The sequence below is a fragment of the Pelodiscus sinensis genome, chromosome 5 (assembly GCF_049634645.1).
Source record: "Pelodiscus sinensis isolate JC-2024 chromosome 5, ASM4963464v1, whole genome shotgun sequence".
Lineage (NCBI taxonomy): Eukaryota > Metazoa > Chordata > Testudines > Trionychidae > Pelodiscus > Pelodiscus sinensis.
In genome coordinates, this window is record NC_134715.1 from 65,777,248 (window position 1) to 65,798,133 (window position 20,886).

At 40.8% G+C, this 20,886-nt stretch overlaps 1 protein-coding gene across 2 annotated transcripts in view; it reads right to left on the minus strand.

The window, feature by feature from the left end:
• Window positions 1–2,420: 2,420 nt before the first annotated feature.
• SH3RF1 (SH3 domain containing ring finger 1) overlaps window positions 2,421–20,886 on the minus strand; it is a 163,951-nt gene continuing 145,485 nt past the window's right edge. For both annotated transcript variants that reach the window (XM_075931133.1, XM_075931132.1), the window contains exons 11-12: window positions 20,538–20,878; window positions 2,421–5,006 (exon numbers count right to left, since the gene is read on the minus strand). In XM_075931133.1, the coding sequence (XP_075787248.1) occupies window positions 4,838–5,006; window positions 20,538–20,878 (510 nt within the window). In that variant the 3' untranslated portion in view covers window positions 2,421–4,837. The remainder of the gene's footprint in view (window positions 5,007–20,537; window positions 20,879–20,886) is intronic.

The following is a 20,886-nucleotide window of genomic DNA, read 5'->3' on the forward strand; positions in this document are numbered from 1 at the left end:
TATACCACATCCAGAAAGTGGGTTTGTATTGCATTTTGTTCAAGAAAACACATACAATAAAATGGGATCCCCATCACTTTAAGTTCTCAGCCTGAACTGGAACCCCTTCATGTTCTCTTCAATGCTCCCACCCCCCATTTTTCTCAGCATCATCCCATCTTCTCTTTCTTCTCTCTTTTCAACTCATTCCTTATCTCTCTTTTCTCAACCAGCTTATTGCCATAGAGTCCCTTTTATATTAAAACATGCTCCTTTTTCCTCTACCCTGAATACAGGCAGTCCCCGGGTTACGTACAAGATAGGGACTGTAGGTTTGTTCTTAAGTTGAATCTGTATGTAAGTCGGAACTGGCGTCCAGATTCAGCCGCTGCTGAAACTGATCAGTTTCAACAGTGGCTGAATCTGGACGCCAGTTCTGACTTACATACAGATTCAACTTAAGAACCCCAGGCATCCCCAAGTCAGCTGCTGCTGAAACTGATCAGCGGCTGATTCCAGGAAGCCCCGGGCAGGGGCTTCCTGTAGTCAGCCACTGGTCAGTTTCAGCAGCGGCTGACTTGGGGACGCCTGGGGCAGAGGAGCTGGGGTGCTGTTGGGTTGGTCCAGTAGCGCCGCGCTGGACCAACCCAGCAGCACCCAAGCCGCTCTGCTCCAGGCGTCCTGATTCAGCCGCTGCTGAAACTGACCAGCAGTGGCTGAATCAGGATGCCTGGGGCAGAGCAGCTGGGGTGCTGCCGGGTTGGTCCCGTAGCGCCCAGAGCGGCGCTACGGGACCTACTGGCAGCACCCCAGCTGCTGTACCACAGGCGCCCGGAGCAAAGCCGCGGAGCACGGGGGCAGCGGGACAGCCCAGACGCGCCGGGGCTGTTCTGCTGCCCTCGGGCTCTGCGGCTTTGCTCTGCTTTGCTCCCCGTCCCCTTGGTCTGCAGTCCAGGGGGACGGGGAGCAAAGCGGCGGAACACGCAGGCAGCGGGCAGCCCAGACGCGCCATGGCTGTCCTGCTGCCCTCGGGCTCTGCGGCTTTGCTCTGCTTTGCTCCCCGTCCCCCTGGTCTGCAGACCAGGGGGACGGGGAGCAAAGCAGAGCAATGCCCTGGAGCACGCGGGCAGCGGACAGCCCAGGCGCGACTGGGCTGCCCGCTACCTGCATGTTCCGTCGCTTTGCTTCCTCTCCCTGGTCTGCAGGAGACCAGGGAGAGGGCCCCGTTCGTAAGTGCGGATCCGACATAAGTCGGATCCGTGTAACTCGGGGACTGCCTGTATATAACAATTCCCCTCCACCAGTCTAAAGTCAAGATTTGTATGGCTATTGTATCACAAACAGAATTAGCAGTAGCTATGAAACATGGGTTGAAATTCCATCCCATGTCTGTAATTATCTGTACATTTTTCAATGTCCAAAGGGCAGAATAGCATGGAAGGTAATCATTTGTGAAGTTGGGTAGGGGGATATTTATAGACAAAATTAGATAATGCATGCATAAGGCTCTCAGAGCTGAAAATACTTAATGGTGAAGAGTGCATTGATTTAAATAGAGTTGCACCTATTTACTCTAGTGATTAATATTGCCCTGGATGTAAATAACAGTCACTATTCTGTAATAATACTGTGGTGATACATTCATAAAGCAGACAAATCACATTATTTTGACCATATGATTTGGGTACTTAATTTCTTCTAATGCTTCTAAAAGCAGAAGGAAATGCTGGGTTTACCTCTCTGATCCACAAATACACAAAACAATGTTACTGTCCTCTTTTCTGGTGTTTTTAGGCATTGAATTTTGCAATAAAGTAAAATATAATTCCTATTATAATCTGAAAATTGAGTATTCAAATGTCACATTATCCATCTGGGGAAACACTTTACTACTCATATGTACCTGATGATACTCTGCCAGCCCTAAAATGATGTAATTAGATAATCTGTTTGGCATGGAAATCTTTTTGTGGTGAGATAATCCACAGAATCATTGATATGAGAAAGGCCAGTCACGTTACCTTGTCCTCCCTACTGCTACTGCATTATATTTTTTTCTGAACTTCCCCTTGAAATTCATCTGATGGTATCTGAAGACTTTTTTTCTTTATAAACACACACATCCTCCTGTGAATTCTGAAATAATTTTGTTAGTTTTATTTGTAAACTTGTTATAAGTAATTTCTATTTAACTTTTGTATAAGTTTTCTGCTTAAGCTGTTTACTAAGAAAATATTTATTAAGAAGAGGAGCTTAACAGAGTAAATCAACACCTTGCATTCACTGGACCAGAAAGATAGACATACAATATTTTACAAAATTTCTTTATGGAATTACACAAAACATATACATTAGGTTCATCTGTTTTTACAATGAATCCCAAGCCAAAAAAACCCAACAAGCCCAAAACCAAAAAACTTTTACAAAGATCAAAAGAAAGGCATGATAAACTGCATTTTAATCATTGTTGCACTTCTGTGTAACAAGCCCTTGTTACAAAACATTACTTTAGCATTGTAAAAAAGTCAATAGAAAATGTATTTACTCTAATGGAACTATTAACAGAGGATATTTTAACTGACTTTACACTTTGAAACCTTAAGAACAGAGGTACTTAAGTCACACAGTTTAAAGTATGGAAAGTAGAGAGCTAGAAAAATGTTTTTAACCTTTAGTAGTCTTTTTTTAATATAAAATGCACTAATTTCCCAAAATAATAATATTTTGACACATTAGTATCAATTTATGCTGATGAAAGCTGATGCCAGCTTCCTTCTAACTAAAGTTCATTTCACAAAAATCTTAATATATTACATGAATATTCAAGTAAACTTTAAAAAATATTTAAAAAACACAAGAATTGAATTGTACAGTGTTTCATACAGATGGTTAACTTAGGAATGATGTGATTTCCAGCTATATATATATTTATACATATTTAAGTTCATCATGACACTACCTGATATTGCAAAAAATCCTCATGGTTATTGTTTATTATTCTTCCATATATAATTCTTAAAATTAAAATTTTAGTTGCACCTTAATCAGAAGGTATGCCGATGATTTAATTTATTACCAGCTAGTGTGCCTTTTTGTATGTTGTGCAATATTACATCACACTGATACCCCACTTTGTGATATGCTGAACATCTTCAACTTCCATTAACTTTTATGGGAGTTGACGGTGCTTAGTTGATGGTGCTTGCAAGTGAGAGCAAGAAAACCATAATATAAGCAACAGTATTAAAAAAAAGACACTCAACTGAATTCTGTCTCAGCTATATGCTATGGGTTCACTAGCAAAAAACCTCTCTCAGAACCCTCAAAGAGTAACAGTAATGTTCTCTTTGTAGCACTTCTTTACTCCTGTTAGCTGGAGTAATGTAAGAATGTTTTATTATTGACTCAAACACTAGACACCTAATGTGTTGAGAGAGAGTCACTCACTAGTCTTGGTCAGTGAATTTTGGACTACAACAGAATTCTGGTTTACTTAATATCCCCTGCAATGGGCAAATTTCAGAGCAAAATAACCCACAACAGGAAATTGGAATGAAAAATACAAATCACGCACAGTTTATATTACTTCAATAATACATGCAAGACGATGAAAAAGTCATAATGTACCAAAGAAGCAACAATTAAAAAGTTAGCGAAGTTTTCACAGTGTCTTTACAGCCTTTTACTTTAACACAAGTGCATCACTTACCATCACTATTGCTCAAACATTTTAAAACGTCTCCTGGCCATGCAGATCACTTTGAAAAAAACAAAACAAAGCAAATTACATTTCTTAGGCATTTTAGACATCGAGTACAACTCAAAGTTTCAACCCTAGGAGATAAGTTGCTATTCTAAAATTAAAAGTGTTCTGCAAATATAATTTGTTTTGCCATTGTGCTTTAAGATTCTTTTTATCTCTGTTACATCCTGAGAGTACTAAAAGATCAGAGAGCTAGCCAAATATGCAAAGTTAAACTTTGTTTAGTTATCCAAATTCTTGAACAAACAGAAGCTACAGGGAATTTCTTATTGGCTTCCTCTCAATTTCTTCCTTCCCATCCTTGAGGTTGTTGAGATGTTATCCGTTGCAGTGTTATGTCTTTGCCTTCCAGAAACATTATACTGCTTGGGCAATTTTTAAGGAGTAGAATTCGACTAAAAAACAACTGATACATTCTGTCCTAAGAACAAGACACACAATTCCATTCTTTTCCCAGTTTCCAATTTCAGTTTGACATCACATCATCACTACAATCCTAAGAACAAGACACACAATTCCATTCTTTTCCCAGTTTCCAATTTCAGTTTGACATCACATCATCACTACAACTCTACATTAACTCATAACACAAAGACTAATTCCATTGTCATACACAGCAGGGGAAAAAGTCAAGAAGAAAAAAGGGAGGTTCTGTATCAGAAATAAGCACTCCCTCATTGGGAGAGAATCCAGCTACCCCTTTGCTATCATTTTATAAATTAATAATTTGTTAAAATCATAATCACAAGAACCTAGCTATTACACAACATTCAAGTTTTAAAGAAACAAGAATAAATTAGTTACAGCTTTGTAAACAATTATTCATTTGTGTAACATCTTTGAAGGAAAAAGGTTCCCCTTATAATAAATCAGACAGTACAAGGCACACATTACACTTAAGAATACAAAGTGATAAAAATAGCAGATGCCTTCATCATCTTTGTTCACTTGCCATTGTGGTACAGAACATTGGAGATATATATAATTTCTTTATATTACAGTCATTTGAAAGTCTTCTATGACTGCACTCTTTCTGCTAATATTTTGTGCTATTTTATAGTGTAGTGTGATTTGCATCTCTTTAAAAGAATCTTCTCAGATGTTTTCTACAAAGCTGCCAGGGAAAAGGCCAGTTTTTCCATTGCGTTGCAGAGTACCTTTGAACCAGCCATCCTCATGCTTTTTATGTACAAAAACAATGTCTCCTTCCTTAAGTTCAAGTTCTGCTTCACTCTGAGGAGGATAGGAGACCACGACTCTATATCTGTACAATAAAAAGACACTTAAGTTTAGAATTTGTACAAAATTTTGTACTGTTAACAAAAAAGTATAATTACAATTTATCAGAATAGGAAGCTGACTGGAAGTAGTTACAAAACTGATAGGAACAGAAAAATAAATATATCATGCACAGAAAATAACAGAATGTTAACATAAGGAATTCAAGCTAAATGCATGTAAATATTGCTCGTGCTCTTTCATTAAGATCCTTGTAAAATATATCAGAGTTATGACAGGCAAGGGAAAAGAAATGTAAACAGAGTTTTAGATATACTGTAAATGTTTCCTTGAAGCTACAGTGACTAACAATAATAAGATTAAAGGATTGCACAGTAGTAATTTGTACCTTTTCCTAAGTGCATAGTTATGTGGTGGCCTATCTTAAAAAAATATCTAATAAGACCTATACTTTTATGTATTGCTTGTGGGTTTTTTCTTTCTAGATAAGATCTTCAGAGTTAGAAGCATGCTACCTCATTTGTTTAGACAATGCCCATCATGTTTTGGTACTACTGTAACAAATAAACCATTACTGTACATAACATGTAGAACAGTATTTTCTTCTCGCCTTTGGACTGTTGAAAAAAACCCACATTTTCTTATAATATAGTGAGGCCTGGTCTACGCTAAAGGGGAAGGTTGACTTAAGATATGCAACTCCAGCTACATTAATTATACAGCTGAGTCAATGTATCTTAAATCTGCGACACCATCAATCTTTCACAAAGCGTACACACGACCTGAATGCTTTGTTATCCAGCACTCTGTTAAGCAAATAACTTTGTTAATCAGCATTATCCCCTAATTGCAATACAGCTGCATCTTCAGGAGTGGGTGCCTGACATCAGCCTGTACAGCCTGTTATGAGGCTTCTGATAGCCAGAACTGCTGGCTGACATCCTCAGCATACGTCTCCTTCCCTCCCAGCCTGCTTCAAGCTGCCGGGAGTCGCACTGGCTAGTAGAAGGCAGGGCAGAGCAATAAGCTTTGTTATCTGTCACCTTCAACTAACCAGCAACCCCCATTCCCTGTGAGTACCAGATAACAAAGCTTTCACTGTACCATAAGAAAATGATCTCCACAATTATCTCACTGTAATATAAAATGAACCCCCTTTCACTTACAAGTTACATGCCATATTATAAACAGTTTTTAAAATTCACTTTCTTCCAAATCTGTTTTAAGCACATATAGGACCATTCAGTCATCTTGGGCTATGTGTATACTACACATCCCTGGCAGCAGCAGCATGTAGTATACTGCAGTGTAAAGCAGAGAGCATCCACAGTGGAGTGTAGCTACACAGATCAATGAAAGCCTCTAGCAGAGGGGAAACAGCAGGATAAGACTTCAGCAGCTTCCTGTGGCAGAGCAAAATCTGTGTGCAAAGTCTCCAGCAACATGGAAATGTGGGAGTCTTTCCCTGCAACAGGGGAGGGAGATGCAGCAGGCAAGTAGAGTCATGTAGGGTATGTTATCAGGTACTTTCCCATACCCTTCTTACCCTACTTGCTTAAGTTGTGCCTCATGGTCTACTGCTATTTATACCTGTGTAAAGGGGACTGCATATGTATGTATACTACAAGCTGCTGAAAGAAGCACATAATGTAGACATAAAGGAGTACCAGTTCAAAAAGGCTTACAATTTAGATGAGTTCTAACTTCGCAGACAGCTGTGTTTCTTATTTCAGTCAGATTCACTGGATTGTTTTGTATCCCAACCCTATCTATACAATTCATTTTCTCATGCTAAAATCAGATACAACTATAGCCCAACACCGAATGTGGAACTCTCAGTCCTCCAGTTTAAAAATATCTAAGTGCACTATTAGGCCATATGTTTTGCAAAAAGAAATCTAGAATTTCTAGTGAAAATGAAGAGAATTTGCAACCATCAAGATTATTAACTAGAAATATAATAATATGTTAAAGATGTGACAAACACAAAATGCCAAGAAATTCAGAATAAAAATGAAATGCCTGCTACAACCCACCTTGTTATGTTTAGTAGCCACATTATAGCAGCTAATTTTAAAAGCACTACACTGTAAGCTATATTATAGTAAGAGAGAGATTCATGTTGCTTGTATGCCATCTGTCTGCGTATATGTTGTTCTTTTAAAAAAAATAAACAAAAAAGAAAAACTACTGAAGAAACTTTATTATATACAAACTAAATATATGCATACATTCAAAATCTTTAGGAACATGTACCAGCACAGCAGACATTTTAAAAAGCCTCATGAGAAAGTTTTACTGCTTTAAATAAAACTTCTATGTGGTTAAGGTCATATTAGGAATTCATCACTTGTCAAATTTTATCTATATACTGATTTAATAAACAACCCAAATAACAACCCAAAAAGGGTCAGTTAGACCACTGCTGGACTAGTACTTGGATTATATAAAATGTGTCAAACCAATTTTGTGATGAAGTCTGGAAAAACAATAATACACGTTTATAAAACAATGCCACGTTTGTGATGGAACACATTTTTAATTGTTAAGTTATAACCAGGGGGCAAAACCAGCTTCTAATGGTAACTCTACTAAAGTTTTAACCAAAGCAAGATTACCAGTAGTAGCTAAGAGAAAATTTCCTAACAGTATTTACCCCGTCAAGAAAACCCCTCAGGTTTATTACCTTTTCCTTTTGTCAAATTGGGTTCAAATCTTGGCTTATGACATTATGACCCAGGAACCTCTTGGTGTCAACTGGCAGAGAGCACAGGGGGCACACGGAGTTGGGTCCCTGATTCAGATATATGCATAATAATTCCCAAAAGGATGGCATGTGAGGTCTCGACTGAAAGCCCATAGTTCTCTGGTCATGATAACTACAAAATGTATGTATAGATATTTAAACAGTTGTGTCTATATCTTCAGGCAGGTAATTTGATTATTTCCCTGCCCTGACATTGTGTATTGTCTCCCCACAGTACTTGCATACTGACCAGGTGCTGATTAAATCTACAAAAAAGGACTATACAGGAAAACAACAACCTGCAGGAGGCTCCCTGCTTATGAGAAGAACAACGGATTGTTTGGAAATGTATCAAATGGAAACAGGCACCTTGGATCTTTCACCAAGAAGGCAAGTTGAGAGTGCGACTGACTTATCACATGAACAGAAGATCACTGCCAAGTCTGACTGTAAAACATTGGAAAAATTTTAGGTTTGTATTGCATTGATACAAGAAAGTATCTAGTTAAGTAACTAGGTTCTAGAATGTGTTATGATTCTATTTAAAATGTTAATAGTTTTTTCCAATATATCTACTTGCTCTCACTTAAATCTGTATACCTTGTTAAATAAAGTTTTATTTACTTTTGCTATACACTTACTCTTATTGTGTGTTAGACTGTGGTCTGATATGTAACTGGTATGCTAGATGCTTCTTGGAAGCAGCAAATTTGTAGCTACTGTAAGGTTTAGTTTACATTAGCAACTTATGTCAGTATAAATACATTGCTTAGGATTTTCCACACCCTGTGTGACACAGTTATACCGACCTAACTCCTGGAGTAGACTAGGGAATGTCACAGTGTAAACAAGTAAACAATTAACTGTTGAGCTTGGACTCCTTGATTAACCTTCATAATTACACTTGCTTTCCCCTGCCCCCACTGATGCCTCTGTGTCAGAGGCAGCAGCGCAGGGGGGCAGGTGGAACTGGCTTTTAAGTTGGCTCCTGCAGAGCCATCTGCCTCCAAAGCTGGCTCCCTGCGAGCACTGTTCCTGCCTGCCCTCCCCCTGCACTGCTGCCTCTGATACATTGGCAGCACCACACAGGGGCAGGCATCTCTACAGGAGCTGGTATGCATGGGGAGCCAGCAGCTTCCTCCATACCCTTTCCCCTACCCCTCATGTAAATGTGTACCCACTGAAAATGTCAGTGCGTACACATTTAGCAAAATAAAGAAATTCTAACATCCTTAGAGTAGACAGCGCTATGGGAGGGTTGATGGGAGGGCTTCTGCCCTTAGCATAATACACATTCCTAAAAGGCGGTAGCTATCTGTGCTAACAAAAGAAGTCCTCATGTGGAGTATGTAGTGTTGGCAGCCTTTTAAATATAGACCAGCCCTGAGTGTTAAGTGGAACAAGGGTTGGACACTCCAAGGAGAAACTCAGGGAGCCCAGGGGTTATAATGTGCCTGCCATAAATCTCTAGAGATGGGGATCTGTGTAGGCCTAGAAGGGTGTGCTTGTTTTGCCTGTGGTCAGGGAAATTTGGAGCTGACTTCAGCAGACATATGGTAACGGTTGCTGGTGGTGAGATACTTCACAACCCTGGGTACTCCCAGGAAGTGTCAGACATAAAAAGAGAATATTTGTTTATGGACACATTTCCACTAGGGAAAATAACCTGTAAACATGAATGGCTGCCTCTGCATAAGACAGGCCAAGTAGGTTACTAAGATGGCTTTTTGGAAGTCAAAAATCAAGTTCCATTATATAGCTTCAGGGGAGATCTAGTGTTCCCCTGGCCATACTAGGCTTGTTCTAATAAACCCTTTAATTTCATGAACATTGAGCCAGGGATGTGAAAGGTTAATGGGTGATACTCACCAGTTCCGGTTAACTGGAAGTGGCTGGTGCTGTTCCCTGCCTGCTCCAGCCCAGGGGGCCCTCTCTGGACGGGGTAGCCCCTGTCCGTGGCAAGCCCAGGCACTTCTCAGGCAGGGGCTGCTCTGGTTACTCGGAGCAGTCCCTGCTCATGGGGTGGGGCACTATAGCCCAGCCTTGGTGGACAGGGAGCGTCTCCCCACTGTCTGTCACTCCTTTATTCAGATAACTAGTTGAACATCACATTTAACCAGTGAACCAACTAAACGGGATTTTACATCACTACATTGGACTAATTATTAGTAAGGTTACGATATTTTTACCAGGATTATGGAAGTTATGAAATCCATGACTTCTAGTGAAGTCCATGAATTCAGCCCTATCTGTTGCAGGGCAGAACTTCACAGCTCTTTGTCCCCACAGGTGTCAGAGCTCCTAGCCACTACAGGCAGTGAGGACCTCCCTCCCCTGCAGCTCCCAGCCCCAGTGGGTGGTGGGGGACCCTGGAGCTCCGAGCTCCCACAGGTGGTGAGCATCCCAGAAGCTCAGCGTGACTGCCTCAGCTGCCCAGCCTTTGGTATGCGGACCCTGCATCTGAGCTCCCATTTTGTCAGGGATGTCTGTAGTAAAAATCATGGACAGGTCACTGGCTTCTGTGATTATTTCTTTGTTGCCCATGACTACTCGATGACTTTTACTAATAAAATCTGTGACAAAATATTAGCCTTAAATATTAAATAGCTTTGTTTGATTGAAACTCGGCTAGGCATGTAAACTCTTTTTAAATTAATTAATTAGCTTAACAGTAAGTTTAACCAGTTAAATGGGGTGGGGAGATGGGCTGGAGCACCCCTGCTTGTGACGCATGCTGGCCTGCTGGGGATAAGGACTGCTCCAGCCGACTAGAGTGCCCCTGACTGCGGCAGGCCCTGCAGGGCTGGACCACCCCCTGCCCAAAGCAGGCAGGGGGCTGTTCAAGCTCCTTCCCAGTTAACTGTAACTGGGAAGCCTCACCTGTTAAGGGTGAAGGTTACCGGCTAATCAGTTAACAAATGTAAACTCAACAAGTATATCACGCATGCACACTCCAGTACTGGCTGAATTTTATCCAGAAGAAAGCTATTTAAATATTAATCTTAGTTTGGCTATCTATGTGCTTAGCTTTTGTACATTGTATTTCCCCTATAAATGTTTCTTGAACTTCTTGGAATGTTTTTCATTGCAGCTGCCAATGCTGCTCTTGACAATGTTCTAAATTATATTCTCTGCACAAAGAAATTTCTCATGAATTCACAGCTGTCTTGTCTTTTGCTATGTTCATTTTATGGTTAATAGTTCTTAAGACTGTTTACCCAAACAGCTTTGCAATATCCACATTTTGTGTGTCCCTTCAAATTGTTCATAAAGATAATTTTTGCATTCTTTAAACTTTATAAATTCTCTCATTCTAGCCTGAGTAACATTGTCATTCCTCTATATCTCCCCAATATTTTGCTAGCCATCTTATCATTTGGTGCCTGTGACAGGGTGAGCATACCCCGCACTAGAACAGGAGGAGTAAAAACTCTGTGGGCAGAGGAAGTCCCACCCTGTCAACCAGAGTGGGCTTGCTCCAAGTGCTGGGACAATACAAAAGGCCAGAAAGCAACTCAGTCTGGACTGGCCAGCGAAGGGGAAAGACCTCCAGCCAAAGTTCCTGAGCTACAACAACCAGCGGCCCAGGCAGTAGGAACCAAAGGCCCAGGAGACTGCCGCTACACAGACCCAGTGGAGCCCCAGGGAAAAACCACTGCAGGGCAACTGAGACACCCAGCCACTAAGTGGGATGACGCTACAGCAGCACCTGTAGGAAGCGAGCCAGGGAGGGTGCAGGAGTGGCCTCTCCTGACCAAGTACACTTGGTGTGTTTTGGCTGAATTCCCTGCCGAGAGCGCGGTAGACTGACCTGCCATTCACAAGGCCTGGGTTGGGACCTGGTGGAGCAGGGTGAGTCTGGATCCCCCTACCAGGGCGCTAGTCCCCCAAACCACTGACTGGCTACTGAGCTACATGGCCCTAGGACAAGGGCTGCTCTTAGATTTTGGCTATTGAGCCATACTGCCCTGAGACAAGTGTGATTCATGGACTCTGGCTACTGAGCTGAAGTGCCCTGGAACAAGGGCTATTATTAAACTTTAGCTACTGAACTGCACTGTCCTGAGACAAGGGTGACACACTGACTTTGGCCAGTAGGCCATTCTGCCCTGTGAGTAGGTCTACTCACAGACTCAGTGTTATTCCAAGAACAGGGGTATTTACAGATTAAAGAGACGGGCGATTACCCCACAGTCAATAGTGTGGCGTCCTCATCCCAGAATAGCTTTATTCCTGTGATGGGGTGAGCATATGCTGCCGCAGTGCTAAAAAACAGTGCACAATAGTGTTTTAAAATGCTATCTCTGTTACCATGCACCCCTCAACTGAACAACACAGCTATCTCCCTATGTCAATCTGAATCTAGTCTTCACCATTTTTCATAATGACCAGTGCTCCCAAATTCAAACTATCTTTTGCTCATTCCTCTGTCAAGCCAATTTTGTGGGATCGTGGTCAGGATCATCTTAAATCCACGGGTCCTCCTCTTCACCTTCCGCTCAACTATTTAACAAAAACAATTTTGTATTAAGGTAAACATTTAATTGTCTGTGAAATACTTGTTAATTTTTAAGACTTCTTGATGTCCAACTATACTAAGTTGTCTGGTTCATTGTCAAATCCATGAAGAAATTAATTACTTTTGTTCAGTGAGATCTCCTCTTTGGAAAAGTACGTCTACTTTAATATGTTTGAACCTTTCCAAGTAATTGTCCTAATGACTGTTCCTGTTCAATAACTCTAAACTCTTTCCCAGTCTAAAAGCCAGAATTATAGGTCTGTGGTGCCCTGGGCCTCTGCTAGTCCATTTTTAAATTACAGCTGTTATATTAGTTTGCTTCCAGCCTGAGAGTTTCTCTTCCATGTTTCTTAATAAAGAGTTGAAAGCTCTGATTTGTTTTAATTTGTTGTCTGCTATCATTAGAATATTGGAATATGAGCAATATGGTCCTGAAACCTAACTTAAGTTGCCCTTCAAACATTGTTCCCTGCACCCTTTTCCAACCCGTTTCTGTGTTACATTTCCTTTCCTTTTTTGTGACCCCCTTAAGGAAAATTATCTCTTTCTGGAAAGTCTTCAACATTCTTTGTGATCAGTCAATGAAAAATCTTTTAAATTTGCCAGAAATAAGCAACCTGCCACCCATTTCCCCTTACATATCAAAACATGCATCTCTCAGTCTTTACAGCAATTCATATTTGTGAAAAAAATGTAGTTTTTTGGTCTTATTTTAGTTGTAATATTGATATTCCTGATCTTCCCTAAAAAAAGGTCAGCATGTACCTTTTCTCTCTGCTGATCAATGTATTGCTCACTATATTTCATTACTTATAGAAAAGAGTCTACTTCCTAAACTAATTATAGTTGGTTTTTTTGGTAATATTAACTGTATCGCCTCTATGAACAAGTAATCTTATCTCCAAACAGATAAAGGCCTCACTTTTTGGCATGCAGAATAACACACGGACAAACATGATATTGCTATTAACTTCATACAAATGTATTAAGTCTTATTTTCAATTCTCACCAACTGAGGCTGAAAACTTGGATCTCCTTAATTATTTGATATCCCTTCACAGCTCATCCCTGTCCCACTGTCTTAAAAAAATTTCTCCTTATCCATCTTCAAATGGGGTTCCTGACTCCCTCTGTGGAGATCATCTTCCCCCAGGAGCTGACTAACTTCTTAACAGTTTTCTGTGTTGTCAGACCTGCTCTCAAATCCCTTGTGAAACTGTTGCCAGCTAAAGTCACTCTATATGTTCAATAGTGATAGAAATGTAGCCGTGTTAGTCTGGGGTAGTTGAAGCAAAATGCAGGACAATGTAGCACTTTAAAGACTAACAAGATGGTTTATTAGATGATGAGCTTTCGTGGGCCAGACCCACTGGCCCACGAAAGCTCATCATCTAATAAACCATCTTGTTAGTCTTTAAAGTGCTACATTGTCCTGCATTTTGCTTCTATATGTTCAGGAAGTTGATGTCACACCAGTCATTTTGTGGTGGATAAAATGACTGGACCCACTTTAATCACAGAACAAAATTACTGCTGTCCTGCACTGTGTCTGGAAGAAAAAGTTTGTCTTATAATTTGGGATATGCAGTGATGTGTATTTGAATACAAGATCAGGCCTTTATCATCATTGCAGGGTCTGAATTTGTAACTATAGTACTCTAAAACATACTTAATCCAGTACTCAAAGGCTGAAATTCTCCTTTAACTCTTATAGAAAACACTGACAAGCAATTTTAAAAAGCCCTTCACTGATTAAATTACACTCTCGGTATTTGCACAAGGGTAGAACATGACTTCCTTTAAAACAGCATGTGTCTCTGATATGAGCCTTGCTAAAACAACATAAAACCAATTTTGGTTATTTTTTTTTTATATTAAGGAGGAAAATGTTGCACCTGAATGGACTGTGTTATTCTGAGAGAAACAGCAGTATAAGGCAGCAGTCAGGTACTTGTACCTCAGTCCCTGCTGTAAAGTACACTTGAATGGGAAGAGTGAATTTATTCCCTATAGTAAGGCCTGCGGACAGAAACACAGCAGTCTAAAGCACTTCATTAGGAGACAGGAATCTCTGAATTTCATTCCAAGCTGTGTCAAAAACTTGCAGCAAGGCTTGGTCAACTCATTTAACCTCTCTGTGTCCCAGGCTCAAGGATAACACAAAATTAGGTCAGCTAAACTCCATCACTCATAGCTGTGAAAAAATCCTCAATCTGGTGATGTAATTAAGATGATCTAAGCCGTAGAGCAGACAGCGCTAAGTTGACAAAAGAATTCTTCTGAAGGAGAATGACTTACTGTAGTGATTTAAGAACCCCTTCCATTACTGTGGTGTCTACACTGCAGCTGTGCAACTGTAGTGCTTCTAGTATAGACAAACATTAATTTAAATCCTGAAGGAAATGAAAAATAGATGATCTACTTAAGTTAGACCAATTTGTCATTTTGAGGATTCATAGGTGGCACATCTACAAAACGGTTGGAGGGGAGTCTCATTTCTGGTGCTTCCTTCCCAAGAATAGACACGGATGTCTGCCAGCCCTCATCATTTAGGTCTGATTTATTTTGATGCCAAAGTGCTGATTCACTTGCTCTGTACATATGTCCTCTTTAATGGCTCTAACTGTACAGATGAATTTTTTAAAACTATTTCTTTCTGTAAGGTAGATGGGAAAAATCTGGTGTAATGAAAGCATTAAAGCTATGGATTTACCATGGGAGTTTATTACTGTGCCATTAAATAAGCCAACACTACTGATAAACATGATTAAAACATAAATGGCAATATTGTCAAAAGGAGCCTAAGTCCCATTTATCAAAAACGTCTATGGCTATGTCTGCTCTAGAAATGCTAACACAGCACAGCTTCAGTACTGCAGCTGTGCCTACATAGTACTGTATTCACCTGCTACACAAAAGAAAGGGGGAATTATGATATTCCTGGGTATTTTACTCTATTACATTTTAGTTTTGTTTGTTTTATCTTTTAATAATACAATGTCTTCCTTTTTTGTTAACCATGTTATTGTATCAACAGTTTAGTTCTTTCCAGTCATCTAGTTTTCCTCACAAGATAACAATTTATCTACTTCACTGAAGGTTTAGGAAGTTGAATTAAATAGTGTCAAATACTCTGAAGACTTAAAGTGCAATGTAAGCAATGTGTTCTTAATAAAACAGGAACAAGTAGGGTTGCCAGGTGTCCAGTTTTGAACCAGACAGTCCAGTATTTTTTTTGCTTTCTGTTCAGCAAACAAATTGAGAAAATATAAATGTCTGGTATTTTCTAAATAAGATGTAATGTAGATTGTGATGTAATATCAAGTGTGTCTGGTATTTTTTGTTGAAACCATCTGGCAATCCTAGGAACAAGTGTCCTGGCAATGGAAACATAGGACTAGAGCAGCACTAGAGAGGGAGGAATTAACCTTTCAAAAGAAGGGACAATGAGAAACCAGTGAAAAAGGCTGAAGTTTCCAATTAAAGAACATTTGATGAAAGGTAATAAATTAATGATTGGGAAGGGCATGGTTTGGGGATAGCTGTTTACTCTTGTACCAATTATAGAATAAGAGTACATCATATTAGACAGGATCTTTCTAAAATGTGTTACTTAATTTAAAGATTAATAAAAAAATGTTCAGAATTGTTTTCCATGAGTGAGCTTTGAGAACAGAAGACACTGTAATGTTTTTGGAAAGCCTGCTTTATGGAGAATCACTTAGGCCTATGAAAAATATCCACTTGAGACATCAAATGGTGTGATTTTCAGATACACTACTGTTTCAAGTAAATTTAGGAGAAGAGGAGGTTACTTATCTTTTGCTATAACTGACGTTCTTCAAGATGAGTGTCTTGAGGGTGCGCCACAGAAAGTGCTGGTGAGTCCTAGCACTGCAGAGCAGATTTTTCATGGCAGTGCATGGGACCACGTATGCATGGCGTGCGAGGGGCACAGGCAGTTTGCACTACTGTACATGCATGGCCATCCTCCACTGAGTTTCTTCTCTATCCGGAACCCGGCCTAAGAGAGAAAAGGGTCCAAAGTAGAGGGGAAGAAGGGAAGGTAGTGGAGCACCCCCAGGGATGCTTATCTCAAAGAACGTTCATGACAAAGGTAAGTAACCTCCTCTTCTTCTCCGAGAGATGTCCCTGGGGGTGCTCCACAGGAGGTGTCTGCAAAGCAATATGTCCTATGGAGGTAGGGACTTTGGATCAGGGAGATAAGCCGTTGTCAGGACTGCCTTCGACACCCTCATGGAGTGAAGAGGGCCACTGGAAAGTGTATAATGTTTCACAAAGGTTTGTTCTGATGTCCATGTAGGAGCAGCACCGATATCTTCAATAGGAATCTTTCGCAGGTAAGTGACCAAAATGGTGACTGCCCTAGTAGAATGGGCACAAATCGAGATAGGTGGTAGTAAGTGATTCTGGTCATAACACATTTTGATGCAGTCTGAGACCCAGTGGGACAATCTTTATGATAATATCTGGTGCCCCTTGTTGCATTCTACGATGGAGATGAAGAGTGTAGGGGATGCCCTGAAGGGTCCTGTTCTATGGAGGTAAAAGGAAAGTGACCTAAGTAGGTTGAGGGTATGCATTTGTGCTTCAAAGATATTGGTATGAGATTTGGGGAAGAACACAGGTAAGTGGATTATCTGATTGATGTGGAACACAGAGTGTACCTTGGGTAGAAATTTGGGAAGGGTCCATAGAGATACCTTATCCTTTAAGAAGATAGTGTATGGCAGATCTGCCATTAGGTGGCCATCTCTCCTACCCAACGGGCTGATGTTATTGCAATGAGGAATACTATTTTTAGGGATCAATGAAGAAGGGAGCATGTGGCCATAAGTTCTAATAGAGGTTTTGTGAGCGTATTTAGCACCAAATGTAGGTCCTCTGGTGCCTGTGGTGTAGCTATGTCAGGATATAATGCCTGTAGGTCTTTATGAAGCGTTTGGTCATGGGATGTGCAAAGATTGTAGTGTCATCAATCCTCATGTGGAACACTGCGATGGCTGCTAGAGCATCACACTTTAATTGAGCTGATGGAAAGATAGGATTGCTTAAGGTGCAGTAAGTATTCAAGTATTGCAGGTAGTGGGGCTGTCTCCGGGGCTATGTTGCGGGGAGCGGCTTAGTGCACAAAACGAGAACATTTATGACTATATGTCTTTCACATTGAAGGGGCCCTGCTGCGGAGGAGCACCTTTCGTACCTGGGCTGAGCACTATAGCTCTATGCCTGCAAACCACTGAGGTACCAAGCCTTGAGGTGCAGTGTTGGAAACTGTAGATGTGGGGCTTAAGTTCCTAGTTGGAATAGGATCCTTGGGTTCTGAGGGAGTGTGATTGGGTGACATAGGGCTATTCTGTTCAGGAAGGGGGACCAAGGTTGCTGAGGCCAGCAGGGGGCTATGAGGATGACCATGGCCCTGGCCCTCTGTATTTTAATAATTGTTCTGTTGAGGAGGGGAATTGGAGGGAATGCATAGAGTAGTTGATGATCCCACTTGAGAATAACGGCATCTCCCAGTGAGTCTTTTCCAATACCTGCCCTGCAGCAATAAAGGGAGCAGATATTGGTTGCCCTGGTGGCAAAGAAGTCTATCTGGGAATATCCCCATTGTGCAAATATTATTGCAAGGACTGACTAAATGATCTGCCACTCATGGTCCCATAGTAGGGCTCTGCTTAGCATGTCGGCAGTGGTGTTTAGGATGCCAGAGAGATGGAATGCGCTTAAGGAGATGCCATAAATAAGGCACCAGTTCCATAGGGTGATAGCCTCCGTGCATAAGGCATGGGATTGTGCCCCACCTTGTCTGTTTATATAAAACATGCAAGCAGTATTATTGGTATATATTCTGACATGTCTTCCGGAGATGAGGCAGGAAGTATTGACCATAGACTCCAGTATTGCCACTGCACTGGATAATGCATGGGTAACGGCATCCATGGATATGGAGCCCAGGGAGGCATACCCGCAGTGACAGGTTGGGTAAAACTGGCATGGGATGAATGTCCTGATGTCTCTGTGCTTGGTGATAACTGGAGTGAAAAAAAATCCCTTGCTCATCATCATTGTCACTAGATAATAAAGTAGGTGACAAGATATGTTTAGGTACCGCTGAGTAAGCTAGCTTGTCTGTACCAAGGAACGGAAAATTGAAAGTTGATGATACCGCTAGGTCCCTCTGATGTAGGCAGGTAGGTGTGGGAATGGAAGGTACCATGACCGTAGCTTGTGCTGACTCCACCCTTGTTAGTGTGGCCGATGTATTTGCAGCCCCTTGAGATGACAGGATGGTGCCGATAAGCTGTTGTTGCAGTGCCATGTGGAGCACTCTTGGTGCTGCAAGCTCAGGCGCTGCGTTGGCTGGAGCCGTACTTAGTGTCGAGATCTATATGGCAGGCACTGAAGGGCCTGTAGCCTCCGTATGTGCACTATGAGTGGCGCATTACGGTCGGCAGCGTAAGTGCTTGGGGCTTCGTATGTGCTGAGGTACAGTGGTTTCTCAGTCCTGTGCATTAGTTTTTCAGTTATGCACCAGTTGGACGACCAGCCTTCATGTAGTAAAGAAGAGGTGTGTCTCTGAGGATTTCTTCATTTCATCAACTTTAGATTTGGAAGTCCCCAGAGTGCGCAGGTCGAAAGAGGGGTGTTGTACCCTCTCAAGCATTATCATTTTCAGATGGAGGTGCCTAGCTCTCCATGTTCGTGCTTTAAGTTTGGCACAATGTTGATAGTCCTGTTGGACATGGGATTCTCTGAGGCATCTGACACACTTAGTATGTCCGTCAGAGACAGGCATTGCCTCATTGAACCTAAACAGTGCTTAAAGCCTGGTGACTACTTACCTACTGCCCTAAGGAGGAACAGAGAGCACTGTCAAGGTCCGTCTTGAGCCAGGGACGATAAGAAGGAACTTAAGGGAGAGTGGCCGCACATGTGCGGTACAGCCGAGAGGTGCTTGTGTACCTCGCATGCATACCCCCCATGCAATGCTATGAAAAATCCGGTCTGTGGAGCCGGGAAGCACTGATATCTCCGGTGGAACACCACGAGGGACATCTCTCGAAGAAATCAGTATTAAAGGATGTTTTTTAAAAATATTTCAAACGTTATTTATTTATACTCAGAAAAATTTAAATCTATCTTTGAGTTACATATGAAATAGACATTCTAATGGATGTATGTTACACAGAATAAATAATTACCTCTTCACAAATTTAACTGTGTGATTAAGACAGATGTCAGACAACAGAAGAAATGAGAATTTATAGACCACCATGCAATGTATATTGTTTTTAATAACCTACAATGGGGCTCTGCACAGACACAGTGGCATGCCTGTATGTAGTGAATTACAGGATCGGGTCAAGTCTAAAACTGTACACAGATAAAGAAGCATTTGCTACCAAACATAAATTTCCCCCCAACATTGGCTAACATCATTGGAATTCACATTAAAACTAGAACCATTATTCAAACAGTGCAACAATATTATATTTTTTCTGGATGTTACAGAAATAGGTAGGTACGGGAGTCTGAAAGGAGAAGATGCCACTGATGCAACAGTTGTACAAATCATGAGGAAAATAAAAACTGGAAAAAATGCTACTTACTTTATAGCCATTGGGTAACACTGAAGTGTGAAACAATGAGGGTATATTGTGGTTAATTGTTGTGTGTGAATTAAGAATGACGGATTCAGAAAACTAACAAGGATTTTCAGAATATAGTTTTGTACTAGTGCCCAGCGGAAGAGATTCAGAATCAGGAACACAGTTATATGATAATACCCTGCAATGGCCTAGTATTCACAAGCAAAGACCTGATCCCACAAAGACTTATACTGAACTTTATGCACTATTAATAATGGGACTATACATAGTTCATATGCATAAGTTATTTGAGAAGGTTCTTAAGTTCTGCTTTCTACTACAGTATGATGGCTTCTGGATCCCAGAATCATTAAATAATGTAAAGGAAGAAAATATCTATCTATCTATCTATTTATCTATACGAGATGGTTGATGAACCGAAAAAAAAATCAAGAATTTGATTTTTTTTTAAATTTGTTAAACATTGGAATTTATAAAAAAAATCAAAATATTACAAGTGACTTTATAATTTGTTAAAAATTCAGAAAAAAACATGAAAATTGTCATTTCTTGTTAAAATTTTCAAAATGTAGCCAATATTTTGAATAATTTCTGCCAGCTCTAATAAATATTGTTGAATGGAGTCAGTTGTATCTCAGTTTAGACACGTGCAGTTACCTTTCACAAACAACAGGCCTGGATTCATTCAGGATTGGTCCCAATGAGGAACATGGCTGTCGAGGTGGAGGTGCTATAGGAATACTAGAATCCAAAGAACTTGTTTTCCGATGCACAGTCTCCTGAGCTAATGCTGCTGCAGAGAGTTCATTGTCCACAGGACAGAATCCAGCTCTGCCATGGCCAATAGATGATGGAACCTCAGGCCCTACAGCACCCTGTAGGGCCATCTCTGCAGCTGCTTGCTCAACCTCCAGAGTTGGTGATGATGGAGGTGACACTCGGGGCTTGCGTTTGGTAGATGCTCCAGAAAGCAACTTCAGCAAACCCTTTTTTTCTTTCTGTTAAG